This window comes from Xiphophorus maculatus, chromosome 10, assembly GCF_002775205.1.
Source record: "Xiphophorus maculatus strain JP 163 A chromosome 10, X_maculatus-5.0-male, whole genome shotgun sequence".
NCBI classification, from domain to species: domain Eukaryota; kingdom Metazoa; phylum Chordata; class Actinopteri; order Cyprinodontiformes; family Poeciliidae; genus Xiphophorus; species Xiphophorus maculatus.
Genome location: NC_036452.1, coordinates 744223 through 768550, shown reverse-complemented (window position 1 = coordinate 768550; position 24328 = coordinate 744223). Strand labels below are relative to the sequence as shown.

General features: G+C 44.6%; 3 protein-coding genes across 4 annotated transcripts; 2 read left to right on the top strand and 1 right to left on the bottom strand.

Annotated features, from left to right (window-relative positions):
- The first annotated feature begins 144 nt into the window (after window positions 1–144).
- On the top strand, window positions 145–3197 carry atpaf2 (ATP synthase mitochondrial F1 complex assembly factor 2). Its single transcript, XM_005814189.3, has 8 exons — window positions 145–490; window positions 575–619; window positions 768–916; window positions 1148–1245; window positions 1683–1763; window positions 1833–1945; window positions 2017–2132; window positions 2834–3197. Exons 1-8 carry the CDS (start codon window positions 373–375, stop codon window positions 2969–2971), a joined length of 858 nt encoding a protein of 285 aa, XP_005814246.1. The 5' UTR covers window positions 145–372; the 3' UTR covers window positions 2972–3197.
- Window positions 3198–4287: 1090 nt separating this feature from the next.
- LOC102223763 (TOM1-like protein 2) lies at window positions 4288–17084 on the top strand. 2 transcript variants are annotated; one of them, XM_023340610.1, is made up of 15 exons: window positions 4288–4399; window positions 4757–4841; window positions 6637–6715; window positions 6820–6969; window positions 8746–8880; window positions 8970–9116; window positions 9772–9888; window positions 9966–10099; window positions 10403–10454; window positions 12280–12448; window positions 12898–13024; window positions 13190–13265; window positions 14473–14532; window positions 15637–15673; window positions 15762–17084. In XM_023340610.1, exons 1-15 carry the CDS (start codon window positions 4348–4350, stop codon window positions 15893–15895), a joined length of 1554 nt encoding a protein of 517 aa, XP_023196378.1. In that variant the 5' UTR covers window positions 4288–4347; the 3' UTR covers window positions 15896–17084. The 2 variants fall into 2 exon arrangements, with proteins under 2 accessions (XP_023196378.1, XP_014330085.1); XM_014474599.2 differs by lacking the exon at window positions 14473–14532 and having other exon boundaries at window positions 4348–4399.
- Window positions 17085–18027: 943 nt separating this feature from the next.
- Window positions 18028–21436, bottom strand: LOC102225314 (forkhead box protein L1). The gene is made up of 3 exons (XM_023340612.1): window positions 21252–21436; window positions 20311–20497; window positions 18028–20048 (listed from the first exon to the last, which is right to left on the bottom strand). Exons 1-3 carry the CDS (start codon window positions 21356–21358, stop codon window positions 19638–19640), a joined length of 705 nt encoding a protein of 234 aa, XP_023196380.1. The 5' UTR covers window positions 21359–21436; the 3' UTR covers window positions 18028–19637.
- Between the last annotated feature and the right edge of the window lie 2892 nt (window positions 21437–24328).

Genomic DNA, 24328 nt, shown 5'->3' with positions numbered 1-24328 from the left:
GAATTCACGACCCAAACATCGGAAACGCTGATTGGAGTAAACCGCGGAAGACTTTACGTGAACATTTGAGTGTAGTTTATTTCGTTGTGTTCCACGCATCTACAGAGGTTCTACAAGACTACATTTCCCTTCAGTTAAAGACATTTGGGAAGAAGTTTGAAGGAGAAGGTCAGAAGCGTGTTTTTGAACAGAGGAGCTGCTGCGTAATACGAGAAACAAATAAAAACAGCAGAAATTAGCTTAGCTGCTGGACAGTTAGCTACTTACCGCTAAAGGAGACGGACTCCAGCAACGCTGCGTGAAATTAAATGAAGAGCTGTCAGTTATCTGAGATTTTATCTACTGTAGCAGTGCTCCTCATTAAGCTCCGCTATGTTTAAAAACGTTATTAGACTGCAGAGCCGCTTAGGTGGTGTGATTACCTTTTGTAAAGTGTGTCCCAGACATGAACCTTTCAGGAATGCGGTGAAATACTCCACAGCCTCAGCAGGTCGGATGAAACTGGGCAGATAAATTATTGTGCCAACCCTGCTATCTTATGTTCTCAATGGATTTTGTGTTTGCTCTTTTCTAGAGAGGAAGAGATTTTACCAACATGTCAGTATATCCCAAAGTGAAGGTAAGCATTAATATAATATAATATAATATACAAACCCTGAATCAGTTTATTACCTTCCTAAGAAACGGCGAGGCTCCCCCAGATCTGACTGGACATGATTCTGCTTTCTAGTGGATAATATGCGTTAATGATGTGAATGAACCTCCAGGTGGTCTGTATGAGGTAAACCTGGACAGAAAAAAGTTGAAGACCCCCAGTGGGAAGCTGTTCACCGTGCCAAATGAAGCCCTGGCCATCGCCGTGGCTACGGAGTGGGACGCTCAGAAAGACTCCATCAAGTTCTACACCATGCATTTGGTACGGTTTTACCAGATATGTGCCAGAATATTTGATTGATCGCATATAACCATACAAAAGGCAGCGTGTCTGTCAGTCTGTTGGAAACAGGAGAAATAATTTCAGTTTTTAGCAAAAAGCTGAAACCAGAGTTTGAGACATGATGAGCATCACCTGAGCAGATGAAGCTCTAACCTCAGAGCGGATCTTTGTCCTGATGAATTTGAACTGATGATGAAATGTTTTCTGCAGACCACTCTGTGCAACACGGCTCTGGATAATCCCACTCAGCGCAGCAAAGAGCAGATGATCAGCGCCGCTCTGAAGTTTCTGGAAACTGACACCATCTGGTATCATGTTTTAAATAAATGTTTTTCTGCTGCTGCTGCTGCATTTAGATGAGACATTGTCTCTGTAGCCAAAATTTAGACTTTCTGCCTTTTAAACCTACAGACACATTTCCTATTTTCTTAATCTCATTGTACCTAAACTCACTTTCTGCTGTTTTCAGGTTCTGACGTTTTATCATGTTGTTGTAGTATCTGTAAAACCTGGTTTGGCTGTATCAAACCGCTAAGGAACTAACAGGGATGCACCAGAACCTGAAAGCATCATTCAGCGTTTATTGGACGTCTCATCTCAAACAAAAACATTAATGGAAAGTTTTGTGGAAGAGCAATCTGTGTGTGTGTGTGTTTCTGGACTTGAGATTAGATTGAATTTTAAAGAGTGAAATTAAAATAGGTATTCGATTGTTCTGTAGTAAAGCTGCTTTCTGTGTTTTTAGCTACAGAGTAGATGAACCTCCAGGTTTGGTTGAGCTGCAGAGGAATGAGTGGGATCCTGTGCTGCACTGGATCGAAAGCAGGTAACAGTTAGATTCAGCTGGAGACGAGATGCAACAACAATGACCCGCTGACCTGCGTTTCACCGACAGATACAAGGTCACTATCGGATCATCATCCAGCATTCTGGGTCCCCAGGTCCCAGAGGGAACCAGGGAGACGTTCAGACAGCACCTGGGCTCCTTCTCCCTCTGGCCCCTGACAGGTGAGGCTCGCTGTGGCCACTGCTTCGGGCCGGGCGCCGGTTCCTGCTGACGTGTGTCTGCTGCTGTGCAGGGCTGGAGTTCGTCATCACACAGCTGAAGTCTCTGGTTCTGTCACTGGGAATGCTGGACCGGCACCTGAGCGTAGAGCGGGCCGTGCTGCTGTCCAGACTGGAGGAGGAATACCAGGTAGAACTGACCAATCACAGAACCGCACCTGCTTTAGGGAGTTATCTGCAGAGATGCACCGATCCAATATTGATATCTGTATCGGTCCCAATATTAAAATAATTTCTAGATTGAGAATCAGTGACAATATGGCTGGTCCTAAGGACAGATTTATTTTTATCTAATTCTTAACGTAAAATTCCTAATTGAACTTTCTGAACATTGTTAGTTTATTTTTACGTATTTAACTAAAGTAGTGAACTTATTGTTTTAGTCAGTTTCTTATTTTCCATTGGCTGTTTTGCTCCTGACTCCAGGTTAAAGTTGTTTTTACATGTTTGACCAGCTGGTGGCGCTACTGCTGTATTTGAATGAGCTGTTCTGGTGAAAAAAATAAATTCAATAAAATTTATTTATCAAATAAATTAGTAATTCAGTACATTTATTTCTGTGTTTTAAAAAAAATTAATGTTTTAAGTCAGTTCAGCTGTTTTTCTGTATCGGATTGGTATCGACCGATACTGAACTTCAGATATCAGTATCGGTATCGGAAGGGAATCGAGTGGGTCGGTGTGTCCTAGTTATGTCAGCTGGTCACAGTTAGGCCTGTCTGTCTTTCAGATTGGTCTGACCAAGATTTTGTCTGGTTTAAAATGTTTTTCAAAGATTTGTTGGCTGAACTTGACCTGCTTTATCTTTCATCTTTCGTGGTTATTTGTCAGATCCGGCGCTGGGGAAACGTGGAGTGGGCTCATGACTACGACATGTATGAGCTGCAGGCGCGGACGGCAGCGGGAGCGCTGTTCGTTCACCTCTCATCCGAGAGCTCAACCGTCAAACACAAACTGATGCAGGACTGATCGGCTGGTTCTGGAAACCGGCCCGGAAACATCCAGACCGTCGGGTCACATGGTTCTGGAGCGGCCAATCACAGCAGACTGTTGTCAGGTCAACTAAATCTCAGATCAGTTTTTCTTTTTGTAGGTTTTTTAAAATGTTGTAACTCTTCACTTTCTGTTGGGACATTCTGGACCAGGTTGGTCCTCAACCCTTTCAAAATAAAGCGTCATGTCAGTAAATACCAAGCTCACCTGTCCAGGAGTTTGTCTGTGAGTAACTTGCTGACTGTGCATGTTTTCCAGCTTCTTTCTGTTCTCACAGCAACCAGCAGCTGGAACATCCCAATGATTTCCCAGTTTACAATAGAAAACATGTTTGTTGGGTTTAACCTTTGACCCCAAATGCTGCAGGTTGAAGAATCCAAATTTTACTGATAAAGGTCCTTGCTGATCTCACAGGTTGGAATTAGATTCTTGGATGTGATCAAAACTAAAGACATTAGAGATGCACTGATATGAAATTTAGTCAAAACTGATATTAATATAACGTATAAAAAAGGACAGTCGGTTAAGTCAGCAGCCATATTGGATTCTGTGATCAACCTCTTCAGTTTTTTGCTTTCTTGAACTCTAAACTTGTGACCTTGACATCTCATCCGAACAAGTGCAAATATATGGAAGCCCATTTCTGCCAAGAAAGAGAAAATAAAAGCCCAACAAGAAGTCATAATTTAGAGTTTTAAAGTCATAATTTTAACTTTCCAAGTCATAATATAGACTCTCCGTGACTTTCTATCTCAGTCAGAGGCTTCTTCACATTTGCTGTAGTGCAGACTGCTACAGGAGATCCTTGCTGCCCACATCCATCACCATCTAGAATAATTTTTTGATGAACCTTTTATAATATGAGTTACAGCTACAGTTAGTTTCACTTTAGGGTCAACAAAGTATTTTTCATTTGAATTGAATAATTATTCACTTAAGTATTTATTGACTGAAATAATCATGATAGCATCTTCAATGCATTTATCTACAACTTCATTTTAATTAGAATATTTGTAGCCTAATTACTTATTAAAGTATTATATTGTGCAACCTCTTTAAATTCATGTTACTGTTACCTGTTGTATGGAAATAAACAAAAGTAGAACATATTCTTTATTTTCATAATTACATTGATAAGATGAATATTGCAGTTCCGTTATCAGGAGTTTATTGACCCAACCTTTGGCAAGCGTTATCTACAGCCCGTTTAATGAGTGCTGGGACTGTCCAATCAAAATAAAGCTCTAGAATCTGTTGACCAATTGTGTAAGTCTGTGGGCGTGGCTTAGTAGACGTCTCCTATTGCATCATCACCGTCGTCCCATGGACTGACTTGTTTATTGTCGAGCAAGATGGAGTTCCTTCTGGGAAATCCTTTCAGTACCCCGGTGGGTCATTGTATCGGTGAGTCAGAAAATCCCGAGGTCGCACAAGATGGACATGTTCGAGGTTTATGTGAGAAGTCATTTAAAATGTTGCTACTTTAGCATGCTGACGTCTCTGAATGAGTGGAGCCTCCGTTAGCCGCCTAGCTAATGAGCCTCTAGTCCTACCCTGGTCACCGTGGAAACCTGGATGTTAACTAGTTAGACGTCTCCTTTATGTGCTTGTAATTAACGCTAGTTGGTGCTAACTGTATTAGCAGTCAGGTCTGTTTTAGCTAAGGGGCTGGGGTGAAGTTAGCTCTCTGCTAGCCACCAGTCATCGTCATCAGGCTGCTGTGGTTATGGAAAGACGTTAATGTTTTAATGTTTGTTCCAGAGAGAGCCACTGATGGGTCCCTGCAGAGTGAAGACTGGACCCTCAACATGGAGATCTGTGACATCATCAATGAGACAGAGGACGGGTGAGTAGCCATCACTGTAGGCTAATAATCTGTACTCGGCTGTTTTTACCTGAGGAAAGGCTGACTGAAGGCCCTCAGAGTTCCTCCCTCACCTGTCCTCCATACCTGGGCCAAGGTGAGAAAAGGAGTCCAGCTCTGGGTGTGTGGGGCCTCAGTGCTTATCTCCTGCTCCATAATCCTCTGCTTTTATTCCTTTAGCTGGTGTGTGAAGTCCAGCTTTCTGTTTGATTAGCGGGTCGTAAACGGCCGGCCCGGCCCGGCCCGGCAGATCTCTTTCACATTAAAACAAACTGCGACTGAAATGCTGCAGCTGCCTAACCCTAACCCTAACCCTAACCCTAACCCTCCCTCCAGAGCAGCTTCAGCTGGTTTCACTCAGCATGCCTGAGTGAAGGTGGACTCTTGGAGAATAGCAAACACTTTTTCTTTGTTTTCACCTTCCCTCACCTGCTGATCCATCCACAATTAGCAACAGGTTTTATTTTCACATGTTCTTGTTCTGAAGCTTGTTGCAATAAATCAACTAATTGCATGATAAGTCGAAGTGAACTTGATCATTTCTATTTGCATGATAGTTTTCCCTCATCTGTCTCTAAAAACACTGGATGATTCGAGCCTTCGGTCTCAGCTGGCCCCGTTAGTCCAACAGATTTCATAATTCATTTTATTTGTTGTTTCTGTTCTTTGGTTTGTTTGTTTTGGATATTTAAAATGTCTTCCAGTTCCATTACCGAACTAAGTGTTCATTAGAAATTAAAGTTTATTAATCTTTGAGATTCTGTGCTTGGATTATTATGACATTTTCATTATATTACTTGAAAATTGTCTCAACATGACAATATTATCATTTATCACAATAACTACTGGCTCAACTTATCACCCAGCAGGGCTCAATGTCATTTATTAAGTTTTATTAAGTTTTCAGAAGAAAATTCAATCAACCTTTTCCACAAATAAAGCTTGGTGTGTTTAATAGCAGCTAGCTAAACGTTCTTCCTCTGTGCAAATCTGGGGAGAGAGTTTAAATGCATGCCACGCTTAGGATTTTGCTTAAAAATCAAAACTATTTTCTTTCCACTTCAGTTATGAAGTGTTGGTTTTTCATATGAAATTATAATATTTCCATCAATGTTTGTGGTTAACATGAAAAAAGCTCATAGATCTAGAAAAATGATCAAGAGAAACTCATCCAGTCGCTTTGATTCCTGCAGCAGCGTCTTCACAGGTCTGTCCAACAAATCAATCCTCCAGCTGCAGCTGATCCAGAATGCTGCTGCTGGAGTTCTGACCAGAACCAGGAGGATAGAGACATAAACCCAGTTCTCCAGAACCTCCACTGGCTCCCTGTAGCTCAGAGAATAAACTTTAAATTCTGTTAGTTAAATCACTGAACACATTAAAGATCTGCTGCTGCTGGATCAACCTTCCAGACCCCTCAGGTTCAGGTTCTGGTTCTACTCTGCATCAGAATCAGAACCAAATGAGGAGAAGCAGCATTCAGCTTCTATGCACCTGTGCTGCATGACTTTGTGTTTTTATGTTTATGATGTAAAGCTCTTTGAAATGCCTTGCTGCTGAAATGTGTTATACAGATCAAATTTGACTGATTGATTGATTGATTGGTTGATTGATTGATTGATTGGTAGGGTGTGAAAAAGTTTGAATGGCGTCTCCCTGAAGATGTTGCTGGTTATCTTTCTTCTCATGGTGTGTTGCTGGTATTTGTCCTGTCTGAACCCATGCGGAGGCTTCAGAACGCCAGGCTGACGTCCGGCTCTGTGTCTCTTCCCTTCAGGCCGAAGGATGCGATGAGAGCGGTGAAGAAGCGGCTGAGCGGCAACAGAAACTACAGGGAAGTGATGCTGACTCTCACGGTGAGATGCAGCAGCTGCAGGATAAATCTGTCAGCATGTCTGAGGAGTGAAGGTTGCCTCTCTTCTGTGATGAAACGCGCTGACAGCTGCTGCATCTCCACCAGGTTCTGGAGACGTGTGTGAAGAACTGCGGCCATCGTTTCCACGCCTTGGTGACCAGTAAGGACTTTGTGGACGGCGTCCTCGTTAAAGTCATCTCTCCTAAGAACAATCCGCCCACCATCGTTCAAGACAAAGTCCTGGCTCTGATCCAGGTAGGACAGCTGCAGGTAGTCTGGGTCACTGTGGTTCTGGGTTACCTGAACCAGATCAGGTGACTCTGCAGCTCCTGTTTCCACCTGAGCGGCTGTCAAGACGGAGCTACTGAAGTAGAGCTGGAACAACTGGACAAACGAATTGATTACTGGAATAATTGATTGATCTGGAAGAAAAACTCAGAGCGATAATTAAACCAAAAGTACAAACTAACTCACATATTTACAGATAAAGAAGGTTTTTATCTTGCATGCAAAAAGTTTCATACAGTTTGGTAGGCCTGTCACGATAGCAAATTTTGCTCAACGATTAATTGTCTTAAAAATTATTGCGATAAACGATAATATTGTCTGAAGACCTTTTTACACTGATTTAATGGAAGTGATGTAATAATGCATGTGATTTCCTGCCAAAGATAGATACACTTTATTTTCAAAATAATATTTAACACTGGAGCTGATAAACAAAACAACCAAAAACAAAATGGATTCTCAGTCTCCATTAACAAAAAATGTACTTGATAAAAACTAAACAACATAAAGCCAAAGTGGAAATAAATACTGCATTCAACCAAAAGAGGGCAGATTATGAAGTCTGTATATTATATTGCCCTTCAGTAATAATTAGATTTAAATAGAGAAAATGGGCACATCGACTACATGATGCAATAGTTCACACTACATGATTTTTTGCTCCTATTTTTCGACAATCTTAAAACGTTGGTCTTCCTAAGATTGTGTGGTGTGTTACGGTAGATCATCGTTGCCGCTCTGATCTAAATCAGGGTTTTTCCCCGACTGGGATCTTAATGCAGCCTGTTGAATGTGACAGGTAGCCAATCAGAAAGCGCGGATTCTCCTCCGTGTTTTCTGAGGGGAAATTACGGAGGGGAATCCCAAACAGCTGACACGGCGCAACCCGAAGTCCAGCGGACGTGGAAACAACATTAATGTTTATTCAACATGCAAAGAATATAGAAATGACAAGAGGAGGAGTTGGAGCGAAATTGCTACCGCAGTTGATAAACCCGGTAACTTTTCAGCTGTTCTTCGTTAACGTGACGTAAACAGGTTCTAATGATTTTCATTCAGTCAGGACTTTACTCTGACACTAGCCACATGCATTGCAGGTAGATTGTAGTAAAGCATTGATTAATACCTGGTTTTAAAATTAGTTCACTGAACTTGTAGTCATTATTTTGTGCCCATTGTTGGACACCACACGGCAGGACCGAACCCGATCGAACCGTTATACCCAGGATTTCTGTCGGCTAATGTGTGGTCTGTCAGGGTTTGAAAATGGACCGACAATCGGCTGACAGCTCTAAGATCGTGTGTCTGCGCTGGGCTTTACACTGAGGAAATGAGGAAGGAGGGTCAGTGGAGAGCACCGGAGTTGAGCCTTTTTTCATTCGGTGTCATCAACAGAAAGAGAAAAAGGTCGGAAGAGACGATAATGCCGATAATTGAAATGACGTCGATGGTTTTAATTTATCATACGATTAATTGATTTATCGTTTATCGTGACAGGTCTACAGTTTTGGTTTAATTACCGCTCTGGTTACTCTTTTTTAGCACCTGCGCTTCAGTTAACGATGAATCACTACATTAGTTGCAGATCAATTCAATAATCGATTGATCTGATGAGTCATTTCAGCTCTAATTTTCAGGAACAGACTCTAAGTGCTGCAGTGTGAAACCTCGGCTCTGAAGATGGCCGCTGAAGGTTTTCGGCTCATACAGGAAGTGGGTTAACTGCTGGTTCTGTTCCTGCAGGCTTGGGCCGATGCGTTCAGGAGCAGTCCGGACCTCACAGGTGTGGTCCAGGTGTACGAGGAGCTGAAGAGGAAAGGCATCGAGTTCCCCACCTCAGAGCTGGAGACTCTGTCTCCCATCCACACCCCTCAGCGGGTCAGAGCCGCCGCCGCTTCTCACTAAACGCCCCCACTCTCCCTGACCTCTGCAGCTTTATCCATGGCCTCCTTGTGTGTCGTTTGCAGGCGGCGTCGGCTCCAGAGGGCGACTCTGCGCTCCACAAGTACAGCAGCAAGACTAAAGCCGCGCTGCAGCCCATCCCACCAGCCTACAGCGCGCCGCAGGCCCCCAGCCTGCAGCCGGGGGGCGCCGTCACCCCCAGTCCTGAGCAGGTGCTGCAGCGAACCGCTTCACTGACCTGATGATTTATCTAAACGCAGATTAAAGCAGGTTTAGTGATTTAAAGCTGCAGTATGTAACTTTAATAATATTAATAATATTTTTTAATATTTGTTGAAAATGTCATGATGGTTTAAAAAGATGAGCTGTGAAAAATGAAGCTCCTCTGATTTCTCCCAATTCTAACAACCAATCAGAGCCGGGAGGCGGGACTTAGCGCTGTCAATCGCCCTCCATGTTGTGCTGCTCGTCTTCACAATTGCCCACTGCTACGCTACAGATAGCATAGCCTGTCATAAAAGCTAATGCTAGTTAGCATAGCCACCGATGACGGCGGATGGACAGTTTTCCTGTAATGGTAAGTTGTTTCTCTGCCATTAGCACATTTAGCAGCGAGTACATGAGTATAATTGACAGCTCTAAGCCCCTCCCCCTGGCTCTGATTGGTTGTTTTTGATCCTGAATGGTTTCAGACGGCAGCAGCAGCTCAGGGAGGAGCAGGAGAGGATTGATCTGTTCAGACTGTAACAACATGGAGTCAGTTTAATAAATATGTAAAAACATTTTTATTAAAGTTACAAACTGCAGCTTTATTTGGTGTTTGTTCCAGCTTGCAGCCTAATGGTTGTTGGTGTTTGTGTTGCTCAGATTAGCCGGCTCCGCAGCGAGCTGGACGTCGTCCGTGGAAACACCAAGGTGATGTCAGAGATGCTGACGGAGATGGTGCCAGGGCAGGAGGACGCATCAGACTACGAGCTGCTGCAGGTCGGGCCTCGGGCCTCGGGCCTCGGGTTAACTCTGAACACCGTCATAAACCACGAATCGTCTGTCTGCGTTGTCAGGAGCTGAACAGGACGTGCCGAGCCATGCAGCAGAGGATAGTGGAGCTCATCTCCTGCGTCTCCAACGAGGCGGTGACCGAGGAGCTGCTGCACGCCAACGACGACCTCAACAACATTTTCCTCCGCTATGACAGGTCAGAGCCCTGAAGTGCCTGGTTTCCGGTTGTTTCCCAGTTGTTTTCTGCCTGGTTTCTACCTGGTTTCCGGTTATTTTCTGCCTGTTTTCCGGCCTGTTTCCATCTGGTTCCCGCCTGGTTTCATGCTAGTTTCCGGCTGGTTTCTGCCTGGTTTCCGGTTGTTTTCCACCTGGTTTCATGCCGGTTCCCGCCTGGTTTTGCTCTGAACCCAGTTTTGGGTCAGTCCCAGAACTTTTGGCCTTGTCAGTTTGAAATTTGTTGGTTTCCAGTTTGATTCGGTGTCTGTTTCTTGTGCTGCAGGTACGAGCGGTTTCGGTCCGGCAGATCCTCGGCTCAGAGTGTCAACAACGGGGTGAGTCGCCGCAGACTTTCTGAACATCTCCACCTGGCTTTTTGAACCTTTTCTTTAAACTCACCTGTGGCTGATTAGCTGCTCTCGGTTATTTCTTCTTATGTTTTCACATTTCATCATGGTGTGAAAGATGGTCCATCAGATGAACAGGCCCAGCCTGAGATCCAGGCAGCTGGAACCAACCGTCACTTTCTCCTCTAAAACCTTCAATAGGTGTAGATTTATACTGAGACCAGGTTGTGCCCAGCAGGGGGCGCCACACGGGCTGGATCCAAAGTAAATGCATCCTGGTTATGGAGACATTGTAATGATCAGGAGCTGAGCTGCTGTTCTCCATTGCAGACCTAAAACGGTCTAGTCAAAGCTCCATCCCGGTTTCTAAGCAGCTTACATGAAACCTGCTTTGTTTCAGCCTCTGAATGCCTTCAGTTAAAAATGGCTGGGCGTGCCGTGGTGGCGTAGCGGTCAGCGCGACCCGTATTTGGAGGCCTTCAGTCCTCGACGCGGCCGTCACGGGTTCGACTCCCGGACCCGATGACATTTGCCGCATGTCTTTCCCCCTGTCCTTCCCCGTTTCCTGCCAGCCTGCTGTCATATAAGGGGCACTAGAGCCCACAAAAGACCCCCTGGTGGGGTAAAAAAAACAAAGGCTGCTTCTGACCGGCGCAGCCTTTGAAGGTATTCACGCCCTGTTATCCAGTTCTGTGTTTACTCTCACAGGTTGCTGTCTACTAATTAGGCAACTTGTTCAGGCTGTGGATTTTCTTTAGGGGCTCCAGAGAAAAGGGGGATGAACACAAATCCACATGAAGCTTTTCTTTCTACTTTCTAAATTTTCTTCAAATTAACTCTAATGCACAGTTTAGTTTTGGCGTGGCGCTATGAGAGATGCAGCTTCAGGCGGGGATCTTCATCCAGACTGACCGTCACCTCATTGTCTCTGTGCTAGCATGCTAACATTGTCCACTGTCTCTTCCTCTCTGTCCATGTGTTTCTGTGGCTAGCTGAGACAGGCAAGTATGGAAACTGTCCTCCTCTCTAAATCAGCCGCCACCTCAGAGGCAATAAAAGATGGCGGTTTCTTTAGCTTCCAGTACTTTTACCCCGTATGGCAGCAGCTCTCAAACCTTTCAGATTTAACCTGTGCAAAGCAACCAGCCACTGATAAAACCCGACACACTGCGGCTGCTGGAGGTAAAGCTCTGGAAGATGAAGCAGCGTGTTAGCTTGATGCTACAGGCATGGTGACGGCTCACCGTGCGGCGCCGTTGGACGTGGCAGAAGCAGAGAGGCATTACATTACAGGGGCCCGTCGGCCAATCAGGAGCGAGCTCTCGTCAGTCTGTCGGCCAATCAGGAGCGAGCGCTCCATTAGTTTGTAAATGAGGGAGAAAGGAGGATTAGTTTGGAGTTGAGAAGAAGTTCAGCGTTTGGACCTACTTCCTCCTGAGGTTTAACCCTCTAAAGCTTTTCCTCCAAGCTGCTTCCTGTTGTCGTCAGGTTGTGAGCTGCTGCCATCAGCATGTCTTCCCTTCACCTTCTCTCATCGCCTTAAACAGGAAGTAGATCTAGGCACCAAAATAAAAGCCTGTAGCACGGCCATGTTGTAATCTCTGCTGATTCTCCTTTTCTGACCCTCGGTGTGTTTTCCTGTCTGTCCCCTTAAGAAGCAGCTACTTCCTGTTGTCCTCATGTTTCCCTGCGCTAACCACTGAGCTGTTCACCGCTGTGCATCTCACCGGACTTTATGTTCTGATGATTAAAGTATTGCAAAGTGTTCCAGTTTCTCCTGAGCTTTAAGTATTGATTATTGTTTATTGATTAGGTGCTCAGTGAGGCCACAGAGGACAATCTGATTGACCTTGGACCCGGCTCGCCTGCGGTGGTCAGCAACATGTCCAGCGCCGCTCCGTCCAGCCTGCCCCCCGCCCTGAGCAGCGCTGCAGGGAGGCCCTCGTCCCCGGCCTCCCTGGCCTCCCGCCTGGCCGGTTTAGGTCCATTTCCACCTCGTTTCTGCAGTTACACATTACACATGCAGTAACATGTTCACAGTAACTGGAGGTCCAGACAAAATCAGTTCTGTAGAGAATAGATTCACAAATTGATTTTAGTTTGCTTAGTTTTTTGTATAATCATATCCAAACACTAGACACTGAAAGAACCTCATCTCTAACAAGCTTGAAGCATGAGCCAGCTGCTGCTGTAGCTCCCAGGTTTGACCACTAGGAGGCAGCAGTGCTACAGATGTAATTCATGCCGGACTATCATTTATTCATGCACACTGAAACGATTCAAAATATGGTCAGCCAGAGATTTATTAATTGGTAATAAATCGTAAATAAATAAAACGAGCTAAGTTTTAAAGATGATTTTTGCTTTAATGTTGTGTAGCTGATCCTGCCTGCGTTATGCCTGACTGGCTTTTTTTCTGCATCTCCTGCAGACGTGGGCGCCGACAGCGTCAGTAGCACTCTGAGCACGCTCAGCAGCTGCAAGCCAGCAGCAGCGCAGGATGACTTTGACGTGTTCGCTCAGACCCGGAGCGGCGCGCTGGCAGAACCACACAGAACGTAAGAATCCGGTCATGGTTCCTTCCGTTGGAGCTCCAGGGTTTCCCCTGCAGGAGCTCCAGGGTTTCCCCTGCAGGAGCTCCAGGGTTTCCCCTGCAGGAGCTCCAGGGTTTCCCCTGCCTAACCTCCAGCTGCTGAAGTCTAACTGCATTGTTTTGCTCTCAGGTTGTCAGCAGCAGATGCTGCAGCGGACGACCCTCCGCCCACGCTGGACGTCCAGCAGCCGGCTGCTGCGGGCGCGGTGAGTTGTGATGTCACTTCCTGAGCCTTTAAATGTCAGATTATCCTCCAATTGGAAGGAAAGGATTCTTTATTGGGGACAACAAAACATTTGTCATAAATGTTATCCCAGCATTCATGACTAAATTCTTCTCCCACTGATAAAACTCTCCGTTACGTCTGACTCCACCAGGAAAAGATTCTTTTAGTTTGCTTCGTTTTGATTATTTCATACCCAGCCTTCACTTCCTACTGGGACCACTAAGCACACCAGTTTGGGTCCATGTCCTCCACCTCTGGACCCATTTCATCCTGGTCATTCGGAATTTTAACAGTTTTGATTTTGGCTGCCGCTAATGATTATTTTAGTTACCAATTAATCTATCACTTATTCTGACAATTAATGGGACAGAAAATGTCTCGTATCCTCAGGATTATTGAAATAATTGTAAATAATCCTCATAAAAACTTAAATCTCAACTGTAATTAATTTGTTTTCTTCTGAACTGGTTAATTGATTGTTGAAATAATCATCTAATTTAGTAATTGATGAATGAATTAACGTCCACAGACTCTTTTTGTGAAAGACAGCAGAGCAGAAATAAATCGAAACAATTTGAATTGAAGTTAAAACAAATATTTAGTGTGTAAATCTGTTGGCCTGTCCTGGTTCACATTGATCACCTTTTCCTGTTCAGTTATTAACCAGTTAATCAATAATAATCCCCAGAATGGATGTTCAGATTTTCTCATGTCGACGTTTGAAGGATTTTTGCTGCAGATGATCAGATGTTCTCTAGAGGAAAGCTCTTAAAAATGTTTATTTTTAAAAAAATCATTTTTTCTCATTTTGTATAAAATAAGCTTAAATGAAAAACCTGCAGAATGTTTCTTTTTGCTGTCAGATTAATTAGTTAGTCCAGATGTTTTACTGGTTCTGACCCGTTTGGGTCTGTTTACTGGAGTCACACATGCAGATACTCACCATGAAATAAAACGTAAATCTAATACATAATAATTACCAAACTATTATTTGAGGTGAGGAGAGCAGCAGGTGGATTAGCGGCTCCGTTCCAGATGATGTAATCTCCATCTCCAGATTATTTTCCGTCTTTTTCTGTTCGTCATCTTCCTCAACGTGTTTTAATGCGTTTCAGTTTGGTTTCTGTTTCTTTGGATGTTTATTTGTGTGTTTTTCATTTGGCGGCCTCCTGCGGCGCCCCCTGCAGGGCCAGGAGCGTCAGTCCTCTGTCATGGATGACATAGAGGAGTGGCTGAGCACCGATGTGGTGAGACGCATCACAACTTTTAGTTCTCATCTTTTTCTTTGCTTTTCCTTCTGTTGAGTTTCTCTGGAAAATAAAACGTCTCATTTCCTTGAAGTGGGATTAATCATTTCCTGGTTTCTTTTCTCGCTAAGCTGAGTTTACCGCTAAACGCACCGCTAAGTGTTGGTGAAGGAAATGATCCAAGAATAAAAACTGATCAACTTGATGGATTAGATATCAGCTCTGTCAGGTTTACATGTTTGTTTCACATCAAATGAATTAAATTCATCAGACCTGAAATTCTTAACATTTTCTTCTACAAACATTGATCTGATTTACAACCATAAACTTTAAGTATTTAACTGGTTTTATGTGTCAAAGTCAATTATCAGATGGAAATAAATGGAGTTTTCTAAGGAAATCTGAAAAGTGTGGTGTGCATTTATGTTCAGCAGCTGTGAGTTACAGCTTTCTAGAAGAATTTTCTGTGGCATTTCTCTTCCATCTTCACACATCTAGAGAATATTTAATCTCTTTGGAGGAAAAAAACACAAAAAATTTGGATGCAGGTCTGGACTTTGACTAGGCCATGAATGTGCTCTGACCTAAAGCATCAGATAATATCTCTGGCTGGTCGTCCTGCTCTAAGCTGAACCTCCAGTCTCAGCTCCATCCGCCTTCCCACAGCATGATGCTGCCACCACCGTGCATGGAGCCTGAGATTCTATAATTAGTAATTATGTGACTTCTGAAGACTGATGATAAAATGTCCCAGTAATTATTGTGATGAACAATAATATCGTTGTTTTGAGATCATTTTGAACTAATATAATCATAAAATAAAAAATAAATAAAGTAACCAAAACCAATAAATAAAGTAAAACCAAACAAACCAGAATAAATAAAGTCAAACAACAAAACTGTTGATTAACTGATGATTAATACAAAACGTATTAATCATCACAGTGGAAATTATTGAGTTCATTTTAATCTATTAAAATGTAATTTATAGATTTATTGCAACCAGCTGTGGTATCAGTTACTTGGCTTGAATCCAAATGCACTCCACACTTTTCAGACGTTGCCCTGCAGTCGTGACGTTTCTCTGGTTTTTCTGTCCAACAGACAGGAGACGAAGGAGAGGAAGGCGTGACCAGCGAAGGTAAGACGTAGAGCTGGTTTCACTTCCTGTTTCCTGTTGCAGAGTCAGTTGGCGTCGTTTAGCTTCATCCCAGCTCTCCTTCTTCCAGAGTTCGATAAGTTCCTGGAGGAGCGGGCCAAAGCCGCCGAGACCGGCCCGCCGTCGCCCCCCAGTGGCGCGGCGCAGGGAACGCCCAGCAGGAAGAAGACGGGGAGACAGGAAGACGCTCTGCTGGCCATGTAGACCATCAGACCCCGTTGATCCTCCTACGTCTCCAGACCAGAACGGCTGCAGTCCAGAGACGTCCAGGTCACCCACTTCCTGCTTCCTGTGTCCCACTTCCTGTTTCCAGACATTTTCAGTAACTCTGAGGCAGGACGGCCCTCATATCAGCGTTGGGTTTGTTTTAGCTGCTTCTAAGCAGAACCGACCCGTTTGGTTCTGTAGGACTGACCGTCCTCTCTGATGTTTGTCCTAGTCAAATCATCTCCCAGTTGGTTTGTAAATGTTTGGTGTATATTTGCTTCAGAGTCGCTGGTTTCATTAGTTTCTGTTCAGAACAAAAAGGGAAAAACCTCCATGATGCGACAGGAAAAAGAAAGGCGGGAACTTCCTGTTGATCCAACTGAAGCTGCTGGCAGGGCCGGCCCAAAGCCCCCAGGGGCCCGGGGCCCCTGTCCCCCACCGTGGGGCCCCCTTACATTATATCCTGACTGTTAAAAGAAGCTGCTGCCGCAACGTTTGCTCATGCCTTGGGCCGGCTCTGCCTTCACTGTTTGTTTTGTCCTGAACTCGTTTAGAGGACCAAACGTTTCGATTCGACTTCCTGTTTCTGATTCAGCTTCACACTACAGATGGAGTTTGCACATCATCGTTATTGATCTACAGATTTGCTGACATCCTCAGAGGCCTGACCTTTCAACACCACATTAGTTTTCAGAAAAGAGTCGCAGCGTTTAGGTCCAGACCAGCGCTTGGTCGCCGCGGCAACGAGCGTTTCCGTTGAGCTGCAGAAGTAATTTATTCTCTGATCAGTATTTAAGTATTTTATTGAGCTGAGGATCAACTGGCATCATGTCTGGACTTTAATGTTGTTGCTTCTGTTTCTGCTGAAGAGATTCCTCCCCCTCCCCCACCCGCTGCTGCTGATCAGGATTTATGTCGTTGGTTGAAATCAAATGATGAAGATGAAGATGAAGGTTTTAGTCTGAAGTCACCAGAACAATAACCAACATGAAGATTGCACTTTTTAGAGATTTCGTTTGGTTTCCTGGGTTTTGTTGTCGCTGGTGATTCTGGTTCCAGAGCGAAGCCGCCATGTTGGATCTGAACTCGGAGCCGCCATGTTGGATCTGGGCTGCTCCATCTTTCTGTTCTTTGTGTTCCTTCAATTATGCATGAACTCTAAATAAAATAATCGGTGTGATCCACATCCATCTCCAGGTTTTTCTTCCCAGTTTCCTGACCTCCACACTGACCTCGTCATCCTAAAGCTCAGCAAGAAATTAATTTAGTTCAGAAAGTCGAACTCGGATTCATTAAACTGTAAAGTCAGTTTATTATTGATCATTTTGATTATTGGTTTTCAGCAGCTGTGAACCATCAGATTCTCTCTTAATGAGATTATTACAGAAAATCAATCCGAAGATTTGAACCCGTTCAGACCCGGAAGCCCCGCCCCTGATGTCCATATAAGGACATTCTGTTCTTCCAGAGAGGTTCTTATTCTTCCACCATTTAATTGATCCTCTTCATTAATAATTAAGTGTAAAGTTTGTAATATTTCTATAAAAACACTGAAATGATTTTGATCCAGAATGTGTTTCAAAAGTAAAAGTTCCTGTAATTTCATCCTGATTGTTTCTGGTTTCTGAGGACTTTCAGGATGAACTCAGGTCAGAGGTCAGAGGTCGGGGTGTGAGTACTTCCTGTTGGGATTTGACTGGAATATTAATGATGATGTCACGGTCTGAGCCCGCAGCATCACAGGTCCTCCTCTGTGCATGAAGTCGTTTTAGTTAGAAAGTCAGAGATTCTGTGATTTTTAACCACAACAGTTTTTTGCTTTTGGTTTGAAATCTGCACTTAAAAACTCCATGAAGCCATTTTATTAAAATTTTATTCAATTGGTTCATTTTATTCTTCATTTAAATGTCAAACATTTTCTCTACTAAACGTCCCGTTTCTTGAGGAAACTCTTCCTGCTGATCTCCAGATAAACTATTTTTGCTCATTTTATATATTTATTCATTGCGTGTGTTTATAAATATATTCCCCATTTTTGTTCATATTATTAATTTTTACTGAATATTCACTACATTTTAAATTTGCTTAAATATATTTTCTGTGTAAATATTGTACGACATATTTTTCAAGTACATTTTTTATTGATCCATTTTTACTTTTATTTGCATTAGTAAAAAGCAGGATATTTTTAAATGGAAAGTTTTGTAGCAGGTGAGCTCGTGTTATTTATTATTAATCTATATATATTATTTTTAAAAATGTAATTGAAAGTTTTGCAGAAGAGACCAAAGCTGACATTTCAACATAAAAACATATTTTTATGACGTGAACTCTGAGGAAGTTTATGAACAATATTTCAGTTGATTCCTGTAATTCTCTCCACAGCCTCGGTGAAAAGCAAAACCTCAACCAAACATCGCAGATTAAATGACCTCTTTGTGTTTATTATTTATTGTTATTAATGTCGCACATCAGTAGTTTCCCAATTTCCAGTCCCTTTAGCGGAGCCGCTGTAGCCGTCAGCGGCTCATAATGAGCTGCTCGTATTCAGACGTCAGAAACTCTGGAAGTAATTATGAGTTTCCGTCAGCGGCGGAAGCGGCGCCGCTTTCTCGACGCTTCACGGTGTGCGCTGACTTTTCATCCTGCAAACACTCCTGCAGCCTCCCAGCACTTTATGCTAAGTTAATTTATCCAAATATATCCACGGCAGCAACAACTGTGTTAATGGAAAGCCGCTGATCCATGAAGGCTCGGTGCCGGGCGGGTAGCTGGCGGGCAGAACCGTCAGCAGGCGGAAGGTGTGTTTAGCGGTACCTGCGGCCGGGGGAGGAGCCGCCGTCTGGGCCGTGGTATTTAAATGGGTCAGCCGGCCTCACCCCGCGCTGTTCCCGTTATTAGCTGCCAGTCACGGCGGAGAGACTCGATCTAAAGGTTAAGCTGGGAAACGCCATGATTGATCTCCTCGGCTCCCGTTTCCACGGGCCCCTCCTGCTGACGTCACGCCCGCCGTTCAGGTGTCACTCAGGCGCCATAAAGGTCAACGGAACACGAGCTACAAGCGGGCCGAACCGGCAAAGCATCATGGGAGATCTGAACCTCTGGGTTCATGTTTTGCGACTCGGATCCATTTTCCTCATATTTCTATCATTTCTGTTTTCATTTTTAGAAAATTAATGATGATTTGGGTCATCAGAGCAGAAACAGAACAACCCGCAGAACCGGGCCGAACCAGAACATTCAGAACTTTGATGGGAACAAAAGAGGAAATTATTGGAGTCCATTCAGATCAGCATCTAAATCACTTTTATATGAAACAGTTTGTTTCTTTAAACTGTTTTCCAGCAGAAACTTATTTATTAACAGAATATTTGGATTATTTCATTTTGTCTGAACTTTTCTGCCTCTAAAATTTAAATTCATCTCATTTCTAAACTTTTCTATTTATGAAATGAAAGAAAATGAAAACTGAATTATCATTTTTCTCTTTCTGATTTAAACTCCGAGGTTTTTCCCTCCCGGCAGAAATGATCGCCGGGTTCTGATAAGTTCTGCCGGGTTCGACCCGGTCCACCTTCACAACACAGTTAGACTAAAATGAATATCGATTACACGCGACATGGTATTCAAGTTACGTCACAGACAGCACAGGGACTCTGAGTTCTGATGTTCTGGACCGGTCCCGGCGCTGGTCCAGTAGAACCTCTCTGTCCTAGTCCAAGTCTCGCCTCCTGTGGCCTCAGAGAGTCCAGAAGTGCAGGTTGAGGTGCGGAGGCTCCAGAACCGGCGGCCCGGTCGGGCCCAGGCGAACCGGGCCGGCACCGGTCCTGAACGCGGCCGGCGGCGGGTCCGGAGCGGACAGGATGTAATCGATGCTGAACTTGATCTCCGGCTCGGATTTCTGGCGGCGGTTCTGGAGTGGGCCGGGCCGGTCAGGGGGCAGCGCGCGGAGGGCGGAGTCCAGCTGCGGTCGCCGTGCCGCCGGGTCTCGCCGAACCTCAGCCGGGTCCCGGAGGCCGATCTTGGGGTTCCGGCGGCGGCGGCGGCGCCGGAAGTTTCCGTTCTCGAAGAGGTCGAGCATCGACTCGCAGCCGGCGGCGAAGGTCCAGAAGTTCCCCTTCCCCTTCTCGTTCCCCTCCGTCCGCGGAACCTGAGGCCCAGAACACACCGGTCAGAACCGGCCCGTTTTACACACACCGGTTCTGATCCGCAGTTACTTTTCCTTCAACAGAAATCAGGCAGAATCCGAATCTTTCAGGTTCTGGTGGAACCGAACCGATCAGAGAAGCGGTTCTCTGATCGGTTCACCTTCTGGCTGCTGGTCTGGATGAACCTGAGCAGGGCGGTACCAGAACCAACACCAGTATTACAACCAGAAGCAGAATCAGAACTGGGTCGGATCGGGTCGGTACCTTGATGAAGCAGCTGTTGAGCGACAGGTTGTGCCGGATGGAGTTCTGCCAGGCTCGCTGGTTGGACCGGTAGTAGGGGAACCGCCTCATGATGAAGTCGTAGATGCCGGACAGAGTGACCCGCTGGTCCGGGTTCTGCTGGATCGCCATGGCGATCAGAGCGATGTAGCTGCCACACACAGAAAAGAACCAGTTCTGACCCGGTTCTGACCCGACTGAAGCCGGTTCCTACTGTCCCGCTTCGGAGCCTCAGACGGTTTCCTGTTTTTCTCTTTAAGTGTTTTAAACTTTTTTATTTTCGTATTTTTTGCTGCTTAACAATAAAATAATATTTTAATGAATCAGATGATTAAAACATGGAAACGTTTCTTTTTCCAGATTCATTTTTAATGTTTTAATAAAGAACATTAAAAAAAATCATTGTTTGAACAGAATCTGCTCTCATCTCAGTTTAATAACATTTAATGATCATATTTTGTAAATGTTTTTGGACAGGATGTGACGCTCTCCTGCTTTTTGTATTTTAGTCAAATTTACTTGATGTTTTTTTAACTATTAAAACTTTATTTTCATTGTTGTAGAAAATAATGTAGTTTTTCCAAAATATACAAATAAATCATAACTGAAGCAGATAAATATCCAGCGTTGTGTTGGTCATTTCTGTATTTTAAGTTATATTTAATTTGAGATCAATTCCTCCATAGAAACAATTTTTATTTAGATATTTTTCTCAAACTGAATTTATTACAATAACAGAAGATAATTGTCATTATTTTTATTGTAGTTTAAATAAATGTAGACTGCAAAGTAATTAGACTTTTATGAGCAGGATAATAATAATAATAATAATAATAATGATAATAATAATAATAATAATAATAATAATAATAATAATAATAATAATAATAATAATAATAATAATAATAATAAAGTCTTCCTGCCTGTAAGCGGGTCTGCATATCTTCTTGTCTTCGTCCGTCCCAGAGGTCGGGTATCCGTCCCCGTCATAGTTGAAACAGTTGAACGGATAGTCGGAGTGATCGAACATGGCAGCAGCAGAACCGAACCGAAACCGTCCCGACCCGAACAGAACCGAACTGACCGTCTGAAGCCCAGCAGCAGTTCTGTCCTGCTCCGCTGCCACCATCGTCTGATCAGCCGCTGATCCTCGGAGCTCCGCAGCTGCAGACGCCCCCCCCCCCCCCCCCCCCCCCCCACCACCACCACCTCCCCCCCCCCCCCTCTCTGGTTCCTCCAGACGTGGTGCACAAGTTTCCTCTCATCTTCCATTTCACCTGAAACAAGTTTATTTTATTTTATTGGGTTTGGTTTGAGCGACTGAGAGCAGCAGAACCTGCAGCAGAACCGGCAGCAGAACCGGCAGCAGAACCGGCAGCAGGAGCTGCGCCTTGAAGGCGGGGCTTGGTCCAGGTGTTTAGCAGCTGAATGGTTGCCATGGAGACTAAAGGATTTCTCAATCATGAAAGAATCAAAGCAACACTGCAGGGAAAACATGATTTTTCATAAAACTCTAAGTTTAACATGGATTTGATTCCTGCGGCCTGCCACAGTGAAACAGTGCTGGTGGTTCTGGAGCCGCCATGTGAAGAAAAGCTGCAGCAGGAACCGACCCGGTTCTGGTGAGGCCGCCTCCATGTCGCCATAAGGACTTGGGCTCCAGCTCCCTCAGCCCTGCTGGGGTGTATGTATATATATGACCCTTTCGGAGGAATCAGTTCAAACATCCAGTTACTGTCGGATCGGATCACCCTCCTCCAGAACCGCTGCAGGACAGACGGTCCGGTTCTGGGTCCCGCCTCCATCCGGTCCGGTTCTGGGTGGTCCGCTGGACTCAGAGGCCTCCATGTTCTGATCTGCTGCTTTTTATAGTCTGGTTCTGAAAACAGCCGAGACGCAACAAACACCATGTTTACCTTCCTCTGTTCACTGCTGTGTGTGTGTGTGTGTGTGTGTGTGTGTGTGTGTGTGTGTGTGTGTGTGTGTGTGTGTCTTTTTCTGTGTGTGTGTGTGTGTGTGTGTGTCGGTGTCTCTCTGTGTGTGTGTGTGTATCTGGTAGACGTTTAGTCAACAACGGGAAGTTTTCTAGATTTTATCTATAATGCTCTATAATAGCTACTAATTGTTTCCGTGTCTATAAATTAGGGGATGTGTGTTTTCTAGGGCTCTTAACGGGCCAATCAGACGCTCCCCAGGGGGCCGGCTCTTACCGGGCCAATCAGAAGGCCCAGGCTGTTAACGGGCCAATCGTTGGGGCCCTGGGGGCCGTGGAGGCCGGGAAAACAGCCTCAGGTCTGTGGGCCTCTGCGTGTGGCCCCCACTCTGCAGGACAAACTGATCCTCACTTTCTCCAGTTAGCATTAGCTTAGCTGCTGTCATTTCAACTGTTAACTTTGAGTTTTCTCAGATGTTTTCTCTCCATTGAACTCTTCCTGAGGCTGCACAGTGGTGCAGTGGGTAGAGCTGTTGCCTTACAGCAAGAAGGTCCAGGGTTCGATCTTTCTGCATGTTCTTCCTGTGCATGGTGGGTTCTGTCCGGTTCTCCGGCTTCCTCCCACAGTCCAGAAACTGTCAGGTTAATTGGTCTCTAAATTCTCCCTGTGTGTGTGTGTGTGTGTGTGTGTGTGTGTGTGTGTGTGTGTGTGTGTGTGTGTGTGTGTGTGTGTGTGTGTTCTGTCTGTCTCTGTGTTGCCCGGGGACAGACTGGCGACCTGTCCAGGTGACCCCGCCTCTCGCCCAAAACGTTGGCTGGAGAGGCAGCAGCTCCTCCTGACCCATTAGGATCAAAGTTGTAGAAAATGGATGGATGGATGAACTCTTCCTGGCCTGTGTTCTGATTGGCTGGTTCCTTCCTGAGGGCGGGGCATCAGCTGCCATGATGCTGCCATCACCTGATCCTGCTGCCAATGTTTTATTTGTCATTACCATAGAAAGAACAAGAGAACGGACTTTATGAGATTTTCTTCCGTCTGGATCTGAAACAGAAACAGATTACTCTGATGATCCGGTTCTGGGTCAGAAACGAACCGGTCCAGGTTGGCTTGTTGGTTCTGAACAAACCAAGGGGTTATAGTTGCTGATGGTAGCATGAAGGGGGTGAAAACTTTAATACAGAAACTAAACTAGTAAATTAGCAATATTTCTGGCTGAACTATTTTTAGTTTCTTGTTTTTAAACTGAGACTGAAAACAAAGATGATTATTAATATTCCAACTTTCTTTATAACTTTCTCCATCACAGCCTCAGACGGACCAAACGGACCGGTCTCCATAGAAACGCTGGGATCTGGGATTAACTGGCTGAGCTCAAAGCACCAGGACGTTACTATGGCAACCCAACAATCAATGAGGTTTTTTTTTACAGAGTAAACTTGTCAGTAATTTAAAAATTAAATCAAAATTTTAAATAATTTAAAATATTTTAAGTTATTTTTGCTGAAACTGTCCAATCCAGTTCAATAATTTTCTCATTATCAATAAAGAAATATTAAATTTTAGGTCTGTGTTCTGTGGTAAAATGAGATGATTTATGGGAGGCACCGACCAGCTCTGGCTGGTTTGGACCGTGTGAAGGAATCTGATGAAAGAAATGACAGAAACCAGTTAGCCCAGTTAGCTAGCGAATGTTCAGATGATGGTTTATTAGATTTCTGCCAGTTAGAATCTCATCCAGCTGCGCAGCCTGACTGCTGCAGGAACCCGACCAGCAGGGGGCAGCAGGGGAGCCGGAGGTCACCGTGTGAGGTCGGAGAGCCGCGATCTGATAAGCTCCACAGGGCCGCTCCCATGACGGGGCTTCCTCTGGAGGCCGGCGGCGCTCGCTCTGTGTGTGTGTGTGTGTGTGTGTGTGTGTGTGTGTGTGTGTGTGTGTGTGTGTGTGTGTGTGTGTGTGTGTGTGTGTGTGTGTGTGTGTGTGTGTGTGTGTATGTGTGGCCGCTCTGTGAGGAAAGGTTATCCAAACAGCGGAGCGCTGAGAACTGTAAACATGCTAGCTCACAGAT

Excerpts from the sequence above, each read along its gene's own strand:
- LOC102223763 (XM_023340610.1), top strand. The coding sequence starts at position 4,348 with ATGGAGTTCCTTCTGGGAAATCCTTTCAGTACCCCGGTGGGTCATTGT. Across the intron at positions 6,716-6,819 it reads AAGTGATGCTGACTCTCACG|GTTCTGGAGACGTGTGTGAA; the intron begins GTGAGATGCAGC and ends CATCTCCACCAG. Across the intron at positions 15,674-15,761 it reads GGAAGGCGTGACCAGCGAAG|AGTTCGATAAGTTCCTGGAG; the intron begins GTAAGACGTAGA and ends TCCTTCTTCCAG.
- atpaf2 (XM_005814189.3), top strand. The coding sequence starts at position 373 with ATGTTTAAAAACGTTATTAGACTGCAGAGCCGCTTAGGTGGTGTGATT. Across the intron at positions 917-1,147 it reads AGTTCTACACCATGCATTTG|ACCACTCTGTGCAACACGGC; the intron begins GTACGGTTTTAC and ends TGTTTTCTGCAG. Across the intron at positions 1,246-1,682 it reads CTGGAAACTGACACCATCTG|CTACAGAGTAGATGAACCTC; the intron begins GTATCATGTTTT and ends CTGTGTTTTTAG.
- LOC102225314 (XM_023340612.1), bottom strand. The coding sequence starts at position 21,358 with ATGTTCGATCACTCCGACTATCCGTTCAACTGTTTCAACTATGACGGG. Across the intron at positions 20,498-21,251 it reads ATATGCAGACCCGCTTACAG|CTTTTCTGTGTGTGGCAGCT; the intron begins GCAGGAAGACTT and ends TCAGAACTGGTT. Across the intron at positions 20,049-20,310 it reads TCAACAGCTGCTTCATCAAG|GTTCCGCGGACGGAGGGGAA; the intron begins GTACCGACCCGA and ends TCTGGGCCTCAG.